At 28.6% G+C, this 23,375-nt stretch overlaps 1 protein-coding gene across 6 annotated transcripts in view; it reads right to left on the reverse strand.

Moving 5' to 3' along the window:
* Positions 1 to 4,347: 4,347 nt before the first annotated feature.
* Mid1 (calcium-permeable channel component Mid1) overlaps positions 4,348 to 23,375 on the reverse strand; it is a 150,398-nt gene continuing 131,370 nt past the window's right edge. For all 6 annotated transcript variants that reach the window (XM_074128383.1, XM_074128381.1, XM_074128379.1 and 3 more), the window contains one exon: positions 4,348 to 23,138. In XM_074128383.1, the coding sequence (XP_073984484.1) occupies positions 22,870 to 23,138 (269 nt within the window). In that variant the 3' untranslated portion in view covers positions 4,348 to 22,869. The remainder of the gene's footprint in view (positions 23,139 to 23,375) is intronic.

Consider the following 23,375-nt stretch of genomic DNA (forward strand, 5'->3'; position numbering starts at 1 on the left):
TCTTGAACCAGGTATTTGCACTTACTGTCTGCAGATCTTAAGTGTGCCATGAACAATAAATGGTAAAGGTACCATTTAACTTCACGTTATTAGAATGGTTACCCTTAAAGTCAAAATTTGAATAAGTATTTCCGATATATTAGCATCCTGAGCTGGCTAAATATTTTCTCGGTCAACAAAATGCTAAATACTGTTGAGGGTTTAATAAATTATTTGAGGCCTTTATAAGGAAAAGCAGATCTATAATTAATCACTAATGCTAATTAAAAATAATTAGAATATTCCAACTGCCTAAGTCTTGTACAATTCTGCATGATTTGGACAACGAGCACAAAGCAGAGGGAACGAAGCTAACTATGGCAGCTGTGAATGTTATTGTTTGAATGCTGAAAATTATAAGCTAATTTCTGTTTTTAAACTAGATTCTCATTCAAGAGAAATGATTTCTGTGAGTGGAAAACAATATGATTTAGCAAAATTTGTTTTTACTTTCAAAAATTATTATTACCTTTCGATGAAACAATGGAACCAATAAAAAAAATATTGTATTTAACAAACTATATTAAAAAAACGAAATTGTATACTTAAAAACGCAATTATCAACTTCAATCAATGAAGAGAATTTATGTACAATATTTCTCTGTCAAGATTATACCAAGTAATGGAGGTTATTCAGAGATTTGCATGGGGTTAATTATTTTGTTTGAAGTATATTTCCGATTTTGTAATTCAAAATAATGTTATGAATAGCAACCATTTTTCTTCAGCATTAATACTAAATACTAAATTAGCAGTGCCAACAAATAATAAAATAATGATGAAACATTGAAAATATGTTTGAAATAAGAAAGTAGACCAAATATTCTAAGTTGGCATACTACTACAACATAAACAAGAACAATAGAAAAACCTTTTACAGGTACTGATCCTAGTGCTAAAAACATTAGCTTATTAAAAATTACATCTCTTATTTTGCAGACTCAGTCTGTAAAAAATTAATAAATAAAAGACATTAAACTGTTTAAAACTTCAGACTTGCTAATAAATTTAAAAGAGGTTCATTATTTACTTTAAATAACGTTTACATTATTTTCTTGTATTACTAAACAACGGACAATTTACAAAATAATGTACAAGGTCATAATAACAGAACGAGTATCGCTGGTTGCTATCAGAAGTATGATGGAGTAATTCATCTGAATTCGTTCCCTTTAGACTTGGTCAATGAATTTCTGGCCTTTGGTGTATAATTTACAATTAATAGAGTGCATTATAAAAATAACCCAGTATTATCTATCGTATATTGGGTAAATCACAATCAAGTTTTGTTCAAAATACGACTGTCAAACTTAAGAATATAATAATTATAATAATAAATATATAAAAAAGTTGAACATGACGTAATTTGACTTTTGTTTGACCTACCCTTTAGTCAAACTACATCTCTGTTACTGTTTCATCCTGTGCACTTTCTGAATGAAAGATAATTTAATAACCAGGGAAGTTGCAACTGAAGTGCACAATTTTCAACGCAAGAGATATAACAGCTAGCAGAAAGGAGGTTTATAAAGTAAAATCAAATCGGATTATTATAAGATTTTTATAGTAGACTTAATTTCAACAATCGTGTGCATATTTTTACGAATATTTTACGAAAAAGTAAGTGACAAAAACAAATGTGTATTTTAAAAATAAAAGGCGACCATAATGTTGGACACTAGAATTAAAAGAACATGAAACGACTTATCTCAAAAATTCAACGCTAATATTTAAAGTGAGGTTATCATTTAAACACAATTCAAAATAAACATTTTTGGTTTTGTTTTTTTCTATCGAAAACTGCCATTTTTGACACCTATCTTATTACATACAACACAACTTACTTCGAGAACTGCTTGTGTATTGGACAGAAGAGATAAAAGATGGCAGGAGACAGATCCTTTGAGTAAGTAGAAAGATCTAACTATCTCTGCCGACGAATTTCACCACCTTTGTTGAATGTCGTAGTTGGAAGAAATGCAGAATCCTTAATGTCAGTGACTGCTTGGAAAATTTATTGTCCATGGAACTAAGGTGATTCCAAAAACTTGCTGAGATAGTTGCCTTTAAGACTTCTTTGCCTTAGTACTTTAGCAATAACAAGTATCACTTTACTCCCTGGTTATAGCTGCAAATTTAAATATTATAACAAAACATGCAGATCATTTAAAACAACAATAAGAAATAAAATAAAAAATTAAAGAATACATGATGGTATATTAATCAAACGCTATATATATCGCATATTATTTTTTATTACCAATCTTTGTTTATATGAATAATATTTACATTGCGAGCGGTAACATAGCAACTAATTACAGTTGCATTTTTTTTGTTTTCTTTTAATAATTTATACACAATATTTTTCACACCCGATAGTGTTCTGCTTACAAAAACATGTCACTAGGGTATATTAATTATTTATATATTTATATTTATATCATTTTTTTTGTTTTTGTTTTTTTTTGTATCTAATAAATATCTTCTTCTTCTTCTTTTTAAATTTGTTTTAATCTGATAATTAGTGTAACTAGATCTTATGATTAATAGCAAAAGTTCCAATGAATTTTGTTTTTCACCACGAGTCATTACACAAAATATCAGATTAAATTAATACCTACTATATTTCCTACAGTTAAACTAATCATAAGAAAATATTTAACTAATAAATTGTAGTAATGAAGTATTAAATGTATTTTTAACTGCAGGTACTAACTTTTTTTTCTCTTATATGTGTTAAAAATAAAAAATAAATATGTCTGTAAAAACTTCTAATCTTGTAAGTTATGGAGCAGTTATGTCTTTGTATGAAAAATTTGAATCATAAAACAAAGTAATAAAGTGATTGTGAATCATCAAAGATTTTAGGATCAAAATGGGGAATAATGTTTCAGTTGAACGTTTCTCTAATAGCCATTTTTTTTTTAAAAAAAAAAAAACAACTTTCAATATTTATTGACCTTGTAAATTTTTCAGTTTCTACTATTTACACGCCTTCGTGTTATATAATTATTTTGAACAATTATAGAAGAAATTACGTTAAATCTGAGAATAGGTCCCCACTAGACGATTTCAAGATTTTAATTTGGGCTTCCAACTTTCAGATATTAGCTTTTGTAAGACTTTATAGAACTGTCTCTTGAATGAATGACAATAATGCCTCATTAATGAGGTCCTGAACCACTTGCCGATAAGAAGGTATGTCTGATTTCAAAAGAAATATTGAACATAAGAGAGTGAAATGAAGAAGTCATGAGAAGTGACTAACAAATTGTAGCCCAATTGTGGCTTGATTTCGAAGCAGAACTATGAGACTAGGTAAACAGACAGCTTATGTTTTATTGACATGAATTGTTGTGATCAACTCAGCTGGTCTATTTCCCAACAGCATTCCACAACTGCCTCCTTGAGACATTATAAACAATATTTTGTCTGAAACATTCACCCAATTCATGATTATAAGAACATTAATTTTAGCGCAGAATTATTTGTGTCTCATTAAAAATAAATAATTTTTACTTTACGAAACACAAATCTCAATTTAAACTTAATCATTCTTGGTTGTTTGTGGCTGTTCAATTCTTTTAACATAACACAAGTCATAAAGTATAAAACAGGGATGGCGAACCTTTTTGAGACGTGGACCAAATTTTCATTTTTTTTTTTTTTTTTTTTTTTAGGACCAGTTCTTGGGTAACAAATGCCCATTTGCACAAGAGTTAAGTTTAAAAATTTTAAACTGAATATTTTCATCTTTAAAATTCAGTTGGCTTAACGGGTAAAACGGGACGAAACAAGTGGCTATGGAAATCTCTTTTTACAAACATAACTGAACAAAACCTTACAAAAGTGTGTTTTATCTGAAGAAAAATCTAAATATGGTTATTTGCTTTGGGTTGTCGATTTTTTTAACAAACAAAATATGAGTAAAATCATACATTTTATTTGATATTTTCTAAACACTTTTGCTTTATTTCAAATACTATAAAAGCATTTGTCGTCATTTGCGTTTTAGAACTGTAATGATCGAAACTAAAGGTTATAGATAGCATTTAAATTGCTTTTGTGTTTATGCGTGATTGAAAAAAAAATACAGATAGAATATAAATTATCCACACAATTAGTAAAATCTAAATCAACCCGCGTAAACAAACAAATGGTTGGCTAGCAATTGTGGGTGAGTGAAAAAGCTTGCGTGGGTTCGCCATCACTGGTATAAAATAACAGTTAACATTCGGAGGATGTATTTTAAAAAAGGCTTTGCACCAAATTGCTGTGGGTTATTTAGGAAATTGTAGATACTTATTTAATCAGTTAACTAATGATTTTTACAATTTCCTCAATATCTGATTCACTTAATTGGTGCTAAGATGAGAGAAATTGTAGGTTATCCAGAAAGATTATTTGCTAGGAAATGTACGGACATCTTACGATTACTAATATATTTTACCTTGGTCGTTCAATGAGACAGCAAGCACTCAGGTTAGACCAAGAAGCAAGGTGGCTGTTACACGAAACTAAAATTGAAAATTGGGGAATGAATTAGATTTAAAAGCTTGAAAATATTATCACTTTGTTTTGATGATTAAATTTCATTAAAACAAACATGAGCTTCACTTTAATTTAATCACATGCGATGTAAAAATAATAATAAGAAACGAAATCAATACAAACGAAAAAATGTAAATAAACATTTTACTTTTTAAAACTAATAAAATTATTAAAATCTGATAGGGAATATAGTGGTTATCTCCAAGTTTTTATCTTCATCTTATGATTAACAATAAATTTGCAACAACAATAACATATTTTCAGTTTGTGTCACTTCTTTCTTTGAAAGGTTCAACAATTAACACAAGTTTTATCTTTTTCAACTAAAAGATTCTTATTTTTTTTTTTTTTTGCTTTTTCGTTTAATTTTTTAAAAAACTTCCAACCCTTTTTTTCATCAAAACAATTTGCAAATTATAAATGCAAATCTATAAAAGCCAAAAGAATTGTTTTTTTTTTTTAAGTGGTGTCTAATTTTTTTTTGGTTTGAATAAAAATAAATAAAATTAATAAACTTAAGAAAACATTATTTTTTTATATTTGGTTTCAATTAAATTCAGAACAAGAACAGGGAAATTGACTTTATGTTTCTCCGTCGTTATTATTACTTTAAATAACTATATTACAACTTTTTATTTACTTCCATTTTTTTAACATTTCAACATTTATTATATTTAATTAAAACCAAATTTATTTTTTTTTTTTGTGCGTATCAGCGAAGATATTTGTTTACATCTGGACCAACATCCTTTCTACAGATGTCCTCTTATCACTTCTCCGATTGTTTTTCGTTTAACACAAAAAAAAATCAAAAGCTAATTTTGAATTATATCAGCTTATTCTTATAGAACAAACAAATTTAACAATATTCTACCACTGTCTCTTCGGTCTTCACAGACACTGATATCTGGATGGGTTACTAACAGATATTGTTTTGGTTTCAACTAGAAAGTGTTTTTGATCGAGACACATGTTTTATAGGCTACAATGTCTAAAATCTCACAAGGAATTTTCACTCGTAACAACTAAAAAACAATTAAGGCCGTCTCAGATTAGTTTAAAATAGAATTTAAACAATGCAGCCCAGATGGCCTCTAAAAAAAAAAAACATTTAAAATCGAACAAAACAATGTAAGTTTCTAGTGTTTATTTCTAGTTTATATTCATTCAAGACTTTCATTGCTAAATTGAAAACAAAATATTTAAATGCCCAAACCAAATTTTTAAGAATAACATTTGGTATTATTAGCCCAAAAGTTCAGCCATCAATGAACTAATCCCATAAAACATTCCCACGAGAAACTTATTGCAAAAAAATAAAAAGAATAACCTAAAAATATGGTTTAAAGCTTCTAGCTGATTTGTCAACAACAATAAAATCGACAACTTTTTTGGTAAAAATTCGTAGCTCCCCTTTTGTACTTGCAAAAATATTATCACAGTTCCTCTCCAAAGATGTGATTCGTTCTTCGAATAGAAAAGTTTCGACTATCGCATCTCTTCTGGACCAATAAACTTATCAATTCTGAAAGTTCCTATATTGATTCCGTCAAGAAATGACTGAAATTATTTTTTCCTTAATTATTTCAAATTTATATTTATCATTAACACCTTTTAAGGAACAGCTTCACATCCTTTTTTTTGCAAATTTTAAGTCTTCCATGGATATAAAAGAATGGATCCACTTTGCGGTAGTTTTTTTTCTGCTTTGAAACCGCCATCTTCGAAAATGATCTCATGCTTCTGTTCTCTAGACTGATTTTGCCAGATTAAATGCCAGATCTCTCAAAATATATTCCAAAGTACTTGAATTCCATTTTGTTGAAGTGAAGTTTGCTATTGGATTTGATAAAGAAAGAACTCCAACATTATTCCAAATCCCAATAGGTTCTTACAACTATCTAGTGTAAAGTGTTCTGTAGATGTTTGTATGTGTAAAAGGTAAAGCTAGTGTTTACTTTTTTAAGTACACTAAGTCCAAATAGTCGCTTTCATCAACCATTTTGTAATGTTGCCATTCCATTATTTGCCATTATATAACCTCCAACTCCCTGCCTAATACAAAAATCCAAGGGCGGTACCTTTCAATTTAAATAAGATCAGAAATGAACATTTGAAGTAAGTGATCAGTAATTTTGGTTTTTCGAATTTCCACGATAATAAGCTTTTCTATTCCTAAAATCTGATTAAAGATATGTGAGAATATTATTACATAATGTTTACCAAACCTGGAGAAAATAAATCACTTGAATGTTGCCAGCACTGTTTTACACCCAACAGCTAGCTGATAGATTCCAAAATTAACCTCAACAATAAATAAAATAAATTTTTTTTTAAATTCACAAACACGTAGAACGACATTTTCAAAAAGAAAATTTAAACACCACTTCATATTTAACTAACACATATTTTTTTTTACTATTAATTACCTCAAAAGTTTGTAATAATTTTTTAATTTTTCTAAAATATTATTTCCAAACTTTTAACCAACTATTTACCCCAGGCTTTTATTTGTTATTTTTAATTTTATTTATTATGTACAATTTGTGGGTATTTTTTTTTTTTTTAATTTCAAGAATGGACCTCCGCCACCACAATATAATATATATTATTTATAATATATTTATATAGGGCTATGTATAAATATATTTTTTACATTGTAAAAAACAATTTCATTTTCCTTTATTTATTTATTTTTTTTTTAAACAATGTTCTACAAAAAATTCCACATACATACTACAGTGTTTTTTGTTTATTGTTTCACGCTTGTTCACAAGTTTTTATATATATTTATCTTTAAATAGTTTGTTACTAATCAACAGTTGAACAATGTACTCTTTCTTCTGGTTTACAGGAGGCAACTATAATCAACAGTTCTGTACAGTTAAATTATTTTAGACATAATCATTTTATGTACAAGATAAATCATTCTTTACTTCTTATTTTTTACAATATTTATAACGAAAGAAATATTTTGATTTTTAAAAATAAATGTAAAAAAAAAAAAAACAATCCAGTAGGTAAGTAATTTTCATACTTTTGTTCATACATAAAATGATTTGGCTAAAAAAATTAAATAGTTCTTTTTTTAAATAATTTTAAGGTATATATAATGTATTCTTATCTTCCTTTTATTTGTGCAGCTTCCCTTTTATCTTTTAGGACTCTATATTATATCCATTGCTGAGGATTTTGGATTTTTTAAATATTTTTTTTTATATTTATTTATTATTTGTTTCTATCGGTAAAAAAGTTTTATTTGTTAATAATTCACAATTAGTTCAATATATTCGTTGTAATGTATTGAAAAACAAAATTTTGACTTAAATAAAATTATTAATTTTTATTAAATGATAATTTTATTAGGCTTTAATAAAACTCTTATATGATAAATTAATGCTGTTCAGCACTTGAAAATATGTGTGATTTTGACAAAAAAAAATTAAACGTATTTTGTGAAGCCTACTAATAAAATTGTGGCTGATGAGAAGTGTCATTGTAGGGCTATACATGCAAGTCAACACATAAAACCTCATTTTGGTTAATGGAGACGATTGAGAAAAACGAATTACGTAGAGGAAAGAAGGATTAATTGGGAAAAATTCCGATGGTGGGCATTTTAATGAAGTACAATGAAATTCATTCTCGAGAGTTCATTACTAGTGTTTAACCTCAACATTTAAAGAAGTTTGAAGTTTTAAAATTCTGCCACTTAACTATTTATAGCTTAAAACAACGTTGAAATCTTTAATAGAATTGAGAAACACGATCTGCTTCTTCTTTTTTCTTGGCATTACAGCCAATGAAGGGCCTTCCTAGCCTTCTCAATTTTATAATAGAGATTTCTTTACTGTATTAAGGTTTTACAGAATAGAATTGTCCGGCCCTACACTTAACCACAGTTCCCCCCAAACAACGGAGGACCTTGGATTCAAAGGGTTATCACCCTTTGCCGGAGCCATTTCCATGGGCAGTTAAACCTTGGTGTCCTTGTTTACATGTAGTGTATTGTGTCCTCATTTGCATAAGTGCATAAGGAGTACTTAGCTAGGAATCCTTGGAATTGCAACACCCAGAAAGCTGCATGCAACAGCGAACTCCCTGGCGAGGAAAAAGCAAGTTAATTTCATAAATTCTTGGAAGAATGGGTTAATTTACTGGAAGTATTTAAAAACAAAAAAAAAACACCTGCAGTTTAGCAGCTAAGGTAAAGATAACAAAATCCAAATCTTAAGGGACTTTAAAAGAGTACAATAAACAGCGACAAAACGTGAAGGATGATTTGATAAGTTGTCCATCAATCTATTTCAAATTTTGTTTTATCGTAATTTCTCAGGAAAAAATTAAAAACTCAGGGAAGAATTGTAGCCTTACAAAAATGGCAGACAGATTACAGTAATGGTAATAAAGGGAGATTCTATAAAACTATGGTAGGATCAGTTACCTAGATAACCATGGTTTAAGGGAACTGTCACTAATAAATGGGTTGTTACGACAATAAGCAGGCTGAGAGCGAACCACGCGGTGTGTGGATCGTATCTTCACAGGATCAACAATAAGGTCCTCTCTCCTCTTTGCGTAGATTGCAATGAGGAGGAGGATTTCAAACATGTAATAATGATATGTCCACGTTATGTGGTAGAAAGGAAACGAATGTTTGACGACTTATACAGGTATTTAGATGCACCATTTCGCTACGAAGACATAATATTCTCCACCAACATCTATGTGCTTAAATCTTAACCAGAGCTAGCAATGAAATATGAATGTATTTAAAAGTTATAGCCGATTAGAATGAATGGAAGAAAATGCTTAGAGAAGGATTACGTGATTTTAATTTCGGTTAAGCTATAAGGATGGCAGGAATATAGAGTACTGATCCATCCATTAGCTGTAAGGTTTATGTAAATAGTTGTAAATAGTAGAGGGATGAATGTGTGAAGCGAAAGTATTTATAAGTAAGAATGGAGAGTGAGTGATATTCTAGTGATAAGCACCTAGACGATGCTGGCTGTATGGCGGAAGCCAATGCCCCCCCCAAAAAAAAATATTAAAAACCAAAAAAAATCCTTAAATAAAACTAATTTTCCTGAAATCACTTGAGTAATGAGTATAAAATACGATTCCACCCATCTTAAAGAGAAGTTTGATTCAGGAATATCAAGAATGTGTGAACTTGAACTTGAATTAATGAAAAAATCCAAAAATTGCTTTGATCTCTTCCCAAATTTATCGTTGATTCACTTGAGATATCCATGAGTTATGCCAACTCCTTTCATAAAGTAAACTTTCCTATAACTGGCTAATTCCAAACAGGGAAATGGGATAGAGTATATGGAATATACTATAATATAATGCTAGGAATCCTTGGAATTGCAACACCCAGAAAGCTGCATGCAACAGCGAACTCCCTGGCGAGGAAAAAGCAAGTTAATTTCATAAATTCTTGGAAGAATAGAAAAATATCTCTAATCATGATGTTTAGTGTTGCCGATAGAGTATAGAGATATGGAAATCATGATATAAAACAAGAGATTACTATGGTACGTTGGAAGCCGATATTTCTTTAGGATTTTTTTTTTTTTGGATCCGCCAAAAATCCTAAAGTGGCGCTAAAGATTGGCTATTTAAAAAAAAGTAAAGTAATCGCCTATTTTTTCAGGCGAGGCTTAACGTCCAACTATATTATTGTAAATTTCTTTTATTAACCATTAAATAAAATCCAAGGCCTAAGACCGGGAATCGAACCCAATACCACAATACATATTAGCTTTGCAGGTCTGATTGGCTATTAATTCCAAATGTTTTTTGAACAATCAAGGCGTTATCTGTTGACAAACATAATAACCTCTACCACTATCAAATGTATGGATTACTTTTTTTTTTAATTTACTAACCAAAAAGCATAAACCAAAAAGTACTCTTCACAAATTCCGGACAAGTACTCAATATGTATTTACATATATATATGAACTGAAATCAATTGATTATTATTCCTTTATATTTGAAACTGGTTAGTGAATCTGCATACTTTCCTATATAACAGTACATAATTATTGAGTTTATATTTGGATAAATATACAATTTTTTCTTTTTTTAATAAGGCCTTTTCAATCTTAAAATACACAGATTTATAAAGAAAACAATGCAAAACATAATAACAGAGGCAAATAATGACCATCGTAGTTGGCGTGCTTATTAAATTAAAAGGAAAAAAAGTCAAAAATTGAAAGAAATTAAAATTATTCACGGACGCAATTATCTTGTACTGATGGCATATTTGCAGTATTATTTATTTTCTTTACTGAATTCTGTTCTTTTTTGTTTTAAAGAAATGAAACTTTTAATGCAATTTATTTTCTTTATCATTTATTCAGATGCATCGATAACAAAAATACTTTTATTATTTATTACTTATTAACCTTCAAGTTTTCGCTTTCATTGCTTTTTATAATAAAAAGCAAAAGTGCCACAAAAAAAATAATAGAAAAATATCTCTAATCATGATGTTTAGTGTTGCCGAAAATCCTGATAGAAGCGAATTGGATAAATAATGACAAAAGACCGAGCGACCAACTTTGTTGGAAAGAAAATGATCACATAATTAATAAATAGAAATATTCTTACTTTCATGAAAGTGCTTTATTTTAGGAATTTTAGCACTTAATTTGCTCTCGTTCTCGTTTCTATATACTCGAAGAAAATTAGAATCTACTTGTGTGGGTTTTGGTTATGTGTTCTTAGAACTCAATGGTTTTGGCGACCAAACCACCACAATACTGAAATGCAGAGAAAGAATTGAGTGATAAGGTTACTTCTACTGAACCTTTAAAAGGTTTTAAAACTAAAAAAATATTAAAACTTTACTTTAAAACATTACCCATTTACTGTGTGTAAAAAAATGAAAATGGCTACAAGCACAAGTGACCCAATTTTTAGATGTTTTGATAAAACAATTTTTAATTTTTTACTTGTAGCCATCGACTACATCATTAAATGCTTCATAAAAGTGACCTTGCCTTAATGGCAGATTCTTCATAGGGTGCGTACCACTAAGCGACCACAACGACCAAAACATTCTTTCAGGCGTTCCACTTGGCGACCGCGGTCGTAGTGGTCGTGGCGAAAACGTCACTAATGACGTCACTATTTTCGCTCACACAACGACCACAACGCCCCACCTTAGAAGCTGGGTCGAAGTGGGCTTTCAGAATTGGCGCAATTTTTAAAACAAAATATGGCGACCGAAAAAATTATCTCATGTAAATGAAAGTATTATTTCATGTAAATAATAGAATGTGTTTCTCGAAAGTCTACTAAAAATAAATAAATAAATAATTACTTATCCCTTTACACACTAAATCACTGAATAACACAAAATCATTTACCTGAAATAACTTTTAAATTCTTCATCTGAATAAAGATCAATTACTCTGATAGCTAATAATACGTGGCCTAAGTTTTCGCTTTTTATCATTGCGATTTTGTAAAATTACATTCCACTCTTCATCGGAACTAGATAAAGAACTTTCTGAAGCATTATTAATAAATATCCAACTGTTGCCACAAAAGACACTTTAATTTTATTTAAACGTAAATTTTATAAATACTCCACTAAAATGTAATATAAAAAATTGAATTATATATATTCTTTTAATATAAGTCAACTTTACCAATAATTAATAAAGTTTATTATAACTGCTTATAAATGGGGTTTAAATTAAAAAATAACCTCTTCAAGCTTCTAACTTATTTTCGAGGCCGCCATATGTAATGTTTACATGAACGGTTAAAACGCCCACAGTCCGTTCCACTTGGGTTTTCGATCGCAACGCTCGCAAGCAAGTGGAACGGGCAAAATCGCGGTCGTGAGCGTGGTCGTTGTGGTCGCTTAGTGGAACGCACCCATAATGAAACCTTGGGTATAACCTTTTAATACACTCCACTCTAAGCAAACTTTGTTATTGTTGTTGTTGCTCCAAAAGAATTTGTTATTCTTTTTATATAAAAGAATCTTATATTGGTAAAGCTAAATGCGTAGGGAAACAGGAATCAAAGCTAAGTGGAAACGACGGTAAGAAGCATTAGTGTAGTATCTATATCAAAACTATTTGCATGATTGTTTTAATGTGCAATTAAAGGTGGCTATAACATAAATTTTAATCCAGATTTACCCGTATTACATATATTACTCTCGCAGCTTCTTCAATTGTATTAACAAAGACCAATATAGTTACGGGCCCCGGCCAAAAAAAAAAGTAAATAAAATTGTCAGTTAACAAACCACCAATCATGGCAGTTTTCCAAGTTCAAGTCAAAGCATTCCGAAATTCTTGTTACAATCAGTTTGGAATGTAGGCTTTAATGGAGGTATCGAGATAAAACTATTATAAGACGATTAATTTTAAATAATAATTTCCAACAGCATGAAAATGATACAAAATTAAGGAAAAGAAATCCATCTTGTTGGGGGCAATTGAATTAAGATTAAAACCAATAGAATATTAATTAAATCTGTATTATAAATCGATGCATCCTATGATAATACCAACTATTTTGTATTTTATACTTACAATTTAAACTCATAATTAAAATTTAACAATTTTAATCAAAACATTAAATAAAATAATAAAATATTTCAAAAATATGAAATATCCTTTTCTTATTTTTGTCAGTAACAGGCATCAATACATTTGCACTTCCCCCCAAACAATTAAAATAATTAAAAATAAACATCTAACAATTTCACCATTAAACAAGCCGCACTATAATTTTTATTAAAAATAGTTCTTAACTAAATACACTTTTTATTATTATTATTATTATTATTTAATTAACTAACTAATGTGTTTATAGAAATAATATGCCTAATTATACCCGTTAATTTCATTTCCATTAAATTTTGCCCTTGCTCCATCCTTTATTTTATTTATTTTTTGCTTGAATACATTAATTTATTTTTTTTTGAATTAATTCTGATTTTAAATTTGATTATTTTTTTGTTTTATTAGACTATTCTGGTCCTAATTTTTATTGTATAAATTTATTTTAAAGGAAACTAATAAATAAGAAAAAAACTAAACAAAATTAAGATTCAAATAAGGAACTCCATTTTTTTTTTAATAAATTTTTACTTCAATTTAATTTAAAGCAGTGAAAATTGGTGTTATAATTTTCATATTTCCAATGGATTTTACTAAATTTTTATGCTCTTTTTTTTTACTGCACACCATTATTGTTTTATAACAGTTTGTTCCACTATAATGTGTATTTGTAAATAATAGTTTAGTTGTTAAATCAACAGATTACACCACTGTCCAGTTTACTGTTTAATAAAAATAGAACAGATAAATGTTGAAAACAAGTTGAAAAAAGCGCTTTTATCAGACAAATTTCCTTCAACGAACAATAAAAATCAGGAAATATAACTGAATTATCAGAATTTATGTAATACTCGATTAATAAAATGTATCTTTTAACTAGCATTTGTGCGCTAATAATAATTTAACAAATATCTACACGTTCCAGAATGTACCAAAGTTTCGACTTTTGCAAGCAAATGGCTAGAAATCGAATTCCCTCACAAACAAACGATTCACTGTAGTGAAACTATAATAGTTATTATCCTCAAAATGAAAGAAAAACTGGGTGAATAAAAAATCGAACGACCATAACGAAGGAACATAATATGTACATTGTTTTTAGGTTATAACCTAAATAATAATGTACTTATTTACTTATAATAACCGTTTAATTATAATACTTATAATAATGAACCGTACTAAAGCTTTTAAGAGTAAATTTAGCTAAAGATTGTTTTCTTAAACAGATTATTGACATCGAAATGTTAAAGATGTGTAACAGCAGAAGAGTATGTCGAACTGCAGTGACTTCTGCATGTAAATTTGGGCAAGTTTATTGACAGTAAGGTGAGGAATATCTTAAGCGAAAATGGGCTGGAAATAGAAATTAGGTAAGATTAGGTTAGATTCTATTAGGAGAGTTTTTGTAGTTCACGAACTGTTAAGAGGTTAAGGGAAATATCTTTTACCAAGTTATACTTAAAACTTTAATGAAAATCACTTGCATTTCAACATGTTTGTAGTAAAAAAAAAAATAAAATTCAGTTATTTAGGAAATGACAGGAAAGCTAGTTGGCAATTTGGAAGATTTGGAAGATCAATTAATAATAATTGATTTTTTTAGAATAGAAGAATTCAAGTCAAAATTTTTGGGCAAAATAAATCAGAATACTTACAAGATTTAATAATTATTTTGCTGTAAAGAATCCTGAATTAATTTGCCCTTTGCACCAGAATCGTGTTTTCTACTTAGGTTAAGTTAAGAGATTTAGAAATGCGAACTAGAAAGATTTAAAAAACAAAAAACATGCATTAAACTTTTTGAAAACTGTTCGCAAGAATTGAACAAGTTTTTAATTTTAATTAAGCGCTGAAACTTAGCTGAGCAATTGAGCATTAAAATTTAAGAAAAGGAAACAAAATCAAGGCAGAATACTGTGGGCAGAGTAAATATCAGTCATATCTGTGAATGGCCAATATTTTTAGTAGCTTAACGTCCAATCAGCAAATTAGTTGTCAGGGACGAGAACGTAAACAAATGCTAATAATTTGAAAATATAAATTAGTTTTTAACAAATTGAGACCTTTCAATTATAACACCACGCCCTTAATTACTTACATCAAAATTTCCAATCAAACAAGACTAACCTTACTCCAACCATTGTAAGCAAAGCCAATATGATTCCAGAAAACACATCATAGGGGAACTTACTGTTATGGAAATCATTAAAATAAAAATAAAAGAAAATTCTTCACTAAATAAATAAACATTTTATTCATTTGAATTTAAAATATAAAATCTTTAAATTTTGTTTAAAGTTCCTCCAATTTTTGAAGTTCTTCAATTTCTTTTTATAGAATTCTAAATTTATAAAATTTGGGAAAAATTAAGTTATAATTTTCGATGAATTTATCACCAAAAGTAAATGCGGTTCGAAAATTAAAATACCGAAAATGCATTTTTGTGTATGTTACACCATTTGAATGAAGTTATTAACAAATTACGTTATTTTAATGAAGTTTTCTTCAAATTCTACATAAACAAAAACAAGATTTAACATTAATCATAACTTTTAAGTGGAAAAAAAAGAAAAAGGAACTTATATTTACTAAACTGTGAATCTTTATTAGTAAACACTAGCGTTGTAACATATTTGCTCTTCTAACACTTTTTTTTTATTATTATTAATTTTATTTTAATATTTTTCTTTTATATAAACACCGGTATTTAGTTGAATTTGATGTTCATAAATGAATTGCCTACATTATTTGGGAGTTATTTATTAAGGATAATCTTTTTATTTTTTGTATTGCTAAATACAAGACTAAACTGTGCATTAAGTATCTATATGCTCGACCACAATGAGATTCAGAATGTACTTACTCTTCTCCTTACTGTTTCTTTATATCTGGACAGATCCGTTTTGTAAGTTTTCACTTTGTTATTTTGTTTTAAATTTTTGATAGATATTGTCTTTTTATAAAAAAAAAAAAAAGTGGCCGTATAATAATTACTAACTATTGATTTTCTTTAAAACAAATTTTATCGGAACATTTCTAATCATTTATACCAGATCAAATAATTCCAAGTATAGCAAGAATAGAAAAATTCTTAACTGGCAGTTTTATTATTGCAAGAAAGAAAAACAGTATCGATCAAAACAAAATAGTACATAATCGAATGACCTCGATTCTTATCGAGAATTTTGGTAGTAATTAGCCTCTAAACTTAGTAAATTACGTTTACAAATCTCAGATAATTACTAATCAAAAGTAATTTTGGTTTACAGCTATAAAATGGTTTTGTAAAGGAATATCTGCGCACGTAAATGCTTAAAGTAAGGTTTTTTTTAAAAGGACAATTAATATTGCTACTTATAATGATGATAAGTCACCTTTAACTTTATAAGTCGTTTTAACTTCCAACTTTATAAGTAGCTTAAAAGAAAGTTTATCTTTGTGTTATTTAAAATAATAAGACATTTGTCATTGGAAAGAAAGAAAGAACAACGTTTAAGTTTAGATTTTTTTAGTAACCTGCGATGTTATTTTTATTCACAAATGTTTAATATTTTTTTTTATAAAAAAAAAAGTCAATATGTACGATATCTCCGGATTTCTTTTTGCAATAAATATTTAGGCCCGTATATATATATTTTTTTTTGTATTATATCCACATTTAGCGTACCCAGGGCACCCAGGATGTTTGCATTGTATTTTTAGAAAGTTTAGAACCAAAAACAATTTGTCTATATTTTTTAATATAATTTTGAAAGATTAAGTCAGCCTTGCGACACCCTCATGAATCTAAAACTATAGTTTGTGTGATAATAGAAATATCCTCCAGTTCAATTAATTTAATTAAAAATATTAATGAACCTGGTTCTCCTGCTTTTAAAAGTAACAATCCTTAAAATCAACAACTTATATTAAGTTGTTCACTTATTTAGCAGACATCCTGATTCTGAAAGCCCTTCGTGCACTTATCTCTTACACAAGCTTAAAATGTTTTAGGTGTCTCTAAAATATACTCTCATTTATTGAAATTTGGAATTGAAAAACCAAAAATGCTGTCTGAAACACAAAGCGGACATTTAATTTTTCCCTTCTTCTGATATTTTGTTCTCATCAGAAATGTTGCGCAATCACTTGGATACAGCTAAACATTTTCTATTACGACATAGTACTTACAAGTGAATGAAAGAATAATCAGAAGCAAGCCCTGGTAATTGTCCTTTATTAAATAACTAAGTCCAACACCCAAATTGAATTAAATACAATCATTAAAACTAATTCCTGCAACTGTCCTGGTCAGCCAACTTAAAAGTATAGAAGAACATTCCAGCCAAACATTCATGAGGAAATTAACCCCTTAACGTGCACGCTAAATTGACCAAACTGTGCACACTCGAAATAATTCGAGCGGCGTTGTACTTTATGCTGCTATAATTTTTCACACTCGAATATAATCGAGAATTGAAAATAATGTGAAAAGCAAAGAAAAACAATCGTTTTATTGATATTTATCATTTACATGGGATTGCAAGCTATAACACTTACTTAATCGTATAAAATATAGCGATCTTTTTCAAAAATAACTGTGCATTAAGGGGTTAAATAAAACTGAAGAAGCCATGTTTTCGCCAAAACAGGACCTAACCCTCAACTAAATCGCATCAGAAAAATTAAAAGGCCCCAGTATTAGGCAAATCAGCACAATTTTTTGGAATGTTATCTCTTAATTCCCAACTTTGGTTACGCCACAATTCACAAATCCTAAAATAATAATAAATTTATCGCCTAACTCAATGCAATATTATTAAAAAAAAAAAGAAAGAAAACTGTTCTAGATCCAAGATGTGTTTGTGTGAAAGCAAACATTCACTGGGCGCCCCACACACTTCCCTTCACAAATTTTGAAAGATTTTTCAGTGCCATTAAAATCATTGTTTCTTTAAAATAAGTTTTTTTTTTTTTTTTTTTTCTAATTTTCCAGAAATTAAAAGTACATTAGAAGGAACTTTTTTCCTGTTTCAGTCCTATTTTGTACCTAAAACTTTTATCGTAATAAAATAATCAACAAAGTACTTTTGGGACAGGCTGGGATGGAACTTATCTTGTTTTTTTTCTTTTTAATTATTAAAATTTCTAAAAAAGCTTATTAATATTTCTTTGTTTCGTTCGAAAAACCATTTTTAAACAATGACATATATTATAATATCTGAAAAATTCAACAACATTGTAAAACTCTTTTAATTTGTGGAACAAGTGCAATTATTAATTAGTTTTGACTGAGAAGGAATGTTTTCTTTTTCTTTTCATGTACCTACATATTCTTCTCTTTGCTTTTTATTAAACCAAAAAAATATTACAAAATATTTAATTGTGTGTATCCCAGCCCCGATTTTATTTTTTGTTCTTTTTAAATTTTTTGGTGTCCATTTATTTTAGGCAAACTAACAATGTGTCCTATGTGTTACCAATTCTATTTAGCTTCTTAACAAGATTGTAGCTTTCAGCTGTTTAACAAAAAACTGTAAATGGAGATATTTATTTTTATTATTATTATTATTATGTGGACGTCAAAGATAATGTTTTGTTTTAGAGGGTAAATTCATTCACAAAAGGTATTTCAGCCTTTCCTCACTTTTACTGAGCATTTCTTAATTTTCATAATCTCATACTTTTAAGCTATTACTGAAACTGGAATTCGTTTTAGCTATTCATATACATGAAAAACGTGAACTAATTCACATTTTCATGCACCTAGGATGGAGGTAGAGACATTATTGCAATTCCCCCCCCCCCTCTAGTTATACCATAACAAAAAAAAAATACCAATGCTAAGATCGGCCATCGAACCAGTATCACGATACATCGATAGCTGTACAGCTACAGTGGCCACATTTAAAGTATGATCGCCGTTTTACCACCTGAATTCAAGCTTCTCTGCTCTTCTGATTGTGTTTAATACAAAACTCCAGATAATTCGAAACAGAATTGTAAATTAAATAATTCAATCCCGTTTGAAATTTCGAAGAATTCCTGTTACTAAGCTTTGTTTCACTTAATTAGGTAGTTGCTTTTTCGGAAAGGATAGGCTTATTTTTCTAGTGAGTCAACCTACCAGCTTTCACTGAAGACAGAGAGAACATTGTTCATAGTCTCACGAAATTAGGCTGTCCTTAAACTTAAATTAGTTTTCCCTTAACATTGTTGTTTTACACACAAATGTTTAAAATTATAGTAGAGAGATGAAACAATACAAGTAAGGACAAATTATAAAGAAGATCATTCCTTTTATTTATTTTAAAGTTGTATCCTTGAATCGGATTTGAATGGAAAGCTTTGTAGGTCAAAGTTTCAGTTAGAAGTAATCACAGAAAATAAATTAAAGTAATATTTTAAAAAGAATCACTTCGTTAAGTTATAAAACACAAAATCGAAAAGGAACGATTGTAGTAAATTTTTATTCTTCTATTTCCCAAATCTCGTTTCGGATTTTCTTCTGTTGTCAGAGGTTGATCAATCAATTTGCTTTGAAATGGTTCGATTTCATTTACAAATATTTATTCCACGCTCCACACTGACTATTTATGAGTGAATATTGAACAAAATCAGTGAAATTCTACTGTTAGTTGCTATTCAAGTGTATGTCTTACTAGTAGTAAATCATAAATTTGGGCTAACTTTAAATTTTTAACAAGAACAAAGAGAAGAGGAATTCAATCAGAGGTACCATGCTTACTTCTTGATCATCTCTATAGGACGTAGCGATGGACAGTGTGGTTATTACCAGCTACGTATGGTATAACACTTGGAAGGCTCCAAAACGGTTTGTAATATGAATCATTAAGGCTGAGGTTCGCTTTGCTTTTAGTTTGCGTCAAAAAAAAAAAACAAGAAATGGTACATACTTTAGACCTCATCATCTACCACCCGGTGATTATACATCAGGACTCCAAAATGTCCCTCAAATTTTTCAGTACATCTCTTTGGAGGTTATAGCTGCCAAGGTTATTATTATTATTTTTTGATTGTCTTAGTTTTTCCAGACTCTTCATCGCTCTATTGAGTAACCCTTGATTAGTCGAACGAGGGTTTCACTTTTGATTGCGCCCTACTGTCCTGGTCTCTATTCATATTATATATTACCAAAGCCCAATGGTTTTGATACCTGTACATTGCATCCATACATAAGATTGGGTTGCAAATGCCATTATAATTTCATTGGTTCCATCTGTTTCTCAAAAGTTTTTTTTAATGAGATAATAATAGCCGTAGCGATTATCAAGTCAGCAGTGATTGCTTCTTTTAGCTATTATATAGCCTTTATTGCAACAAGCTACCAAATATTTTTGATTATCAATTGGTAACTCTGTCCTAGATTATTATAAAAAAGTTTTATTGAATTCCTCTTCGTTATCTGTTGGCAACACTTAATCTGCAAATGTGAAGACAAATTGGCTACATTCTTCTGTTGTACTATTTCCCTGTATTCTCTTTTTTAATCCTTAATTAAATCATCCTTTACGAAAAATAGGGTTATAATGAAAGATTTGGTTTTTTTGATTTTGAATTTAAAATTTTTTTTTCGAGAACGCGCTAAAAAAAATCGCCAGTCTCGTCTCTAACTTCGCATAATCTTGGCTTCTTAGATCCTCGCATAGTTTACCATAAAAATTTTTTGTAGAATCATCTCTCTTAAATCAGGTAAAAAAAAAAAAAAAAACCATAAATAAGACACCTGAATATAATTTTTGTGCTCTTAATGCCTATCTTGTGGAGAGAGAGAGAGATTCCAAACGAATCGAAGTTGCTTGTTGTTTGATCATTTTTGGAAGACTCACCCATGCAGAATTTTACAGATTTTTTTGGGGGACTTGTAGGAGGAAATTACCAAGTAGACCCTAGATGTAGAGGTTCTCTATTTAATTAAAACACAGGCTACAGCTAAGTGCAAGTCTACTTCTAGCTATCAGGTCCAAACATTGAGCCAGCAATAAAAGAAGATATTAAAACGAATTTAAATGATTAACGTGAACAATTAATGAACAACAATAAAGGCTGGAGTATTCCCAGAATTTTGTACCCTTTAACAAAATCATCGCTTAGAGGCATCCCATTTAATAATGAAACAAAAAAATAAATAAATAATGATAATTATAAAAATTAACTATGATTTATTGTAATATTTTTGAAAGCTACAATTTGTTATTTTGCTTTATTATTATTATTATTTTACTTTTTTATTTTTTTTTTAAATATCGGGTTGGACATATTTTTTTTTCAACTAATATATTATTATTTTTTCTTTAAAAACTAAAAACTTAAAAATATGAACACTCACACACAAATCCTGTCATCTAAAAAACTTCGAGGTTAACAAGTTTTTCCATTTGTTTAAAACATTTTTTTTATTAAAAATTTCACAATTAATAGTCTTTTGTTTTTTTTAAATCCATGTTTTTTTTTTTAAATATTCCGCCATATCACACCAAATAGTACATTTTCTTTAATAATTATTTGATGCTTCACACAAATTGTAAATTTTATTTTTATTTATTTATTTTTTCATAACCAAAAAAGGCATTATTGCCTTTATTGAACACTCAGGCACCATATTAATTTTTTTTTTTTTTAATTATTTATTAATTACTTCTTTTTTTTAAATAATTTTGTTGCTGTTATGAGTCCACTTTACTCGTAATTAACACAGAAATAATAATTATTATCATTATTTCTTCTTTTAATTAAAAAAGTCCTCAATTATTTTCATATTTATCACTTATGCACTTCACATATTTTATTATTTATTCCGATCAATTTTTTTTTTTAATTTTATTTATTAATTTGTTTTTTAATAACTTGTATTAACTTCTTTGTTAATGCTTCTTTTAATAAAGATGCCATCTTTTTTTTTTATTAAAAAAAAAACTAAACTTGTAACACCATTCATTTTTCATTAAGATATATATGCACACTAAAAAATTAAGTTATTAAAAAAGGGACTAAAGCTAAAATTATTATTTTTTATTTACAATTTTTAAATAAATTTGTTATTTTGTAAATTTGTTTATAAATTAAAAATGGCTGAGTTTGTTTTTTTCTCCCCTCCCCATGTTTACCAACTAATTTAGAGAAACATATTACAATTAGTGTTTTTTTTTTTTTTTAATTATTTTATCTTTTCTTAAAAAAAAGAGAAATGTCTGCATTAGTTTGTTTTTTCTTTTTTTTTTTGCCCAGCAAATATTAATTAATTAATTAATTAAAAAAAAACAAACTACATTTCTCAAATTAGTTCGAAAGGCCACAAAGAAGTACACTTGAAATAAATACTGGTTGTTCATACACAAGTTTGTTTATTAGTTTTAGTTTCATTTTTCAATCTTTGTTATTACAATATTGTGACAAATTAAGTAAATAATTTTTAATACAATATAGAATATTGTAAAAACAAAGTTTTCCTTTTCAAATATTATTTTCATTACTATTTTTATTTAATTTTATTACTATAAAATATGTATACTTTTCAAACCCATCAATTAGTATTTTGATTTTAAAACTTAACCCCTTTCTCGTTCTTGTCAATAATAATATTTTCTATTTATATCTTTAATGAAAAATGATAAAGTGAAACAAACAATAATAACAATAATAATGATGATGATGAGCCTTTTTATGTGAGTAAGTGCTATATGATAAGTCTAGTCCTGTATATAATTAGCGAAGTGAGCGACAGGGTGAATATTGAAGAAGTAAACATTGTTTTAGATAAACATGTTGATGAAGATTTTGATATTGTTGTCGTTGTTGTTGTTGTTGTTGATATTGTTGAAATATCTTCTTCATTACAAGCACCTCTTATACATATATCACCCTGATTGCATTCTTCGTAACAACAATTATATGTACCGTACGAAGATTTTTCCATTTGTTCCCCGGTCTCTTGAATGTTGGGGTCTGGAAAAATACAAAGAAAATTATTATTGTTATTGTTATTATTATTTTTTTTTTAATGATTTAAGGCGCGTCAACATCTAAGGTTATTGGCGCCCGGAGCTTTTTTCAGTGCACTGTACGGCCGCCGGACAGTGTTCTCTCGTTACAGGCAACACTATCCATCACCGGACCGAGAGCTGTAAGAAGCTCCTAGGAAGAGAAAATCTAAGGGTCAGCAGCTGGATTCGAACCCGGCAC

This window comes from Rhodnius prolixus, unplaced genomic scaffold, assembly GCF_049639745.1.
Source record: "Rhodnius prolixus isolate KJV_2025 unplaced genomic scaffold, Rpr scaffold_9, whole genome shotgun sequence".
NCBI lineage: Eukaryota > Metazoa > Arthropoda > Insecta > Hemiptera > Reduviidae > Rhodnius > Rhodnius prolixus.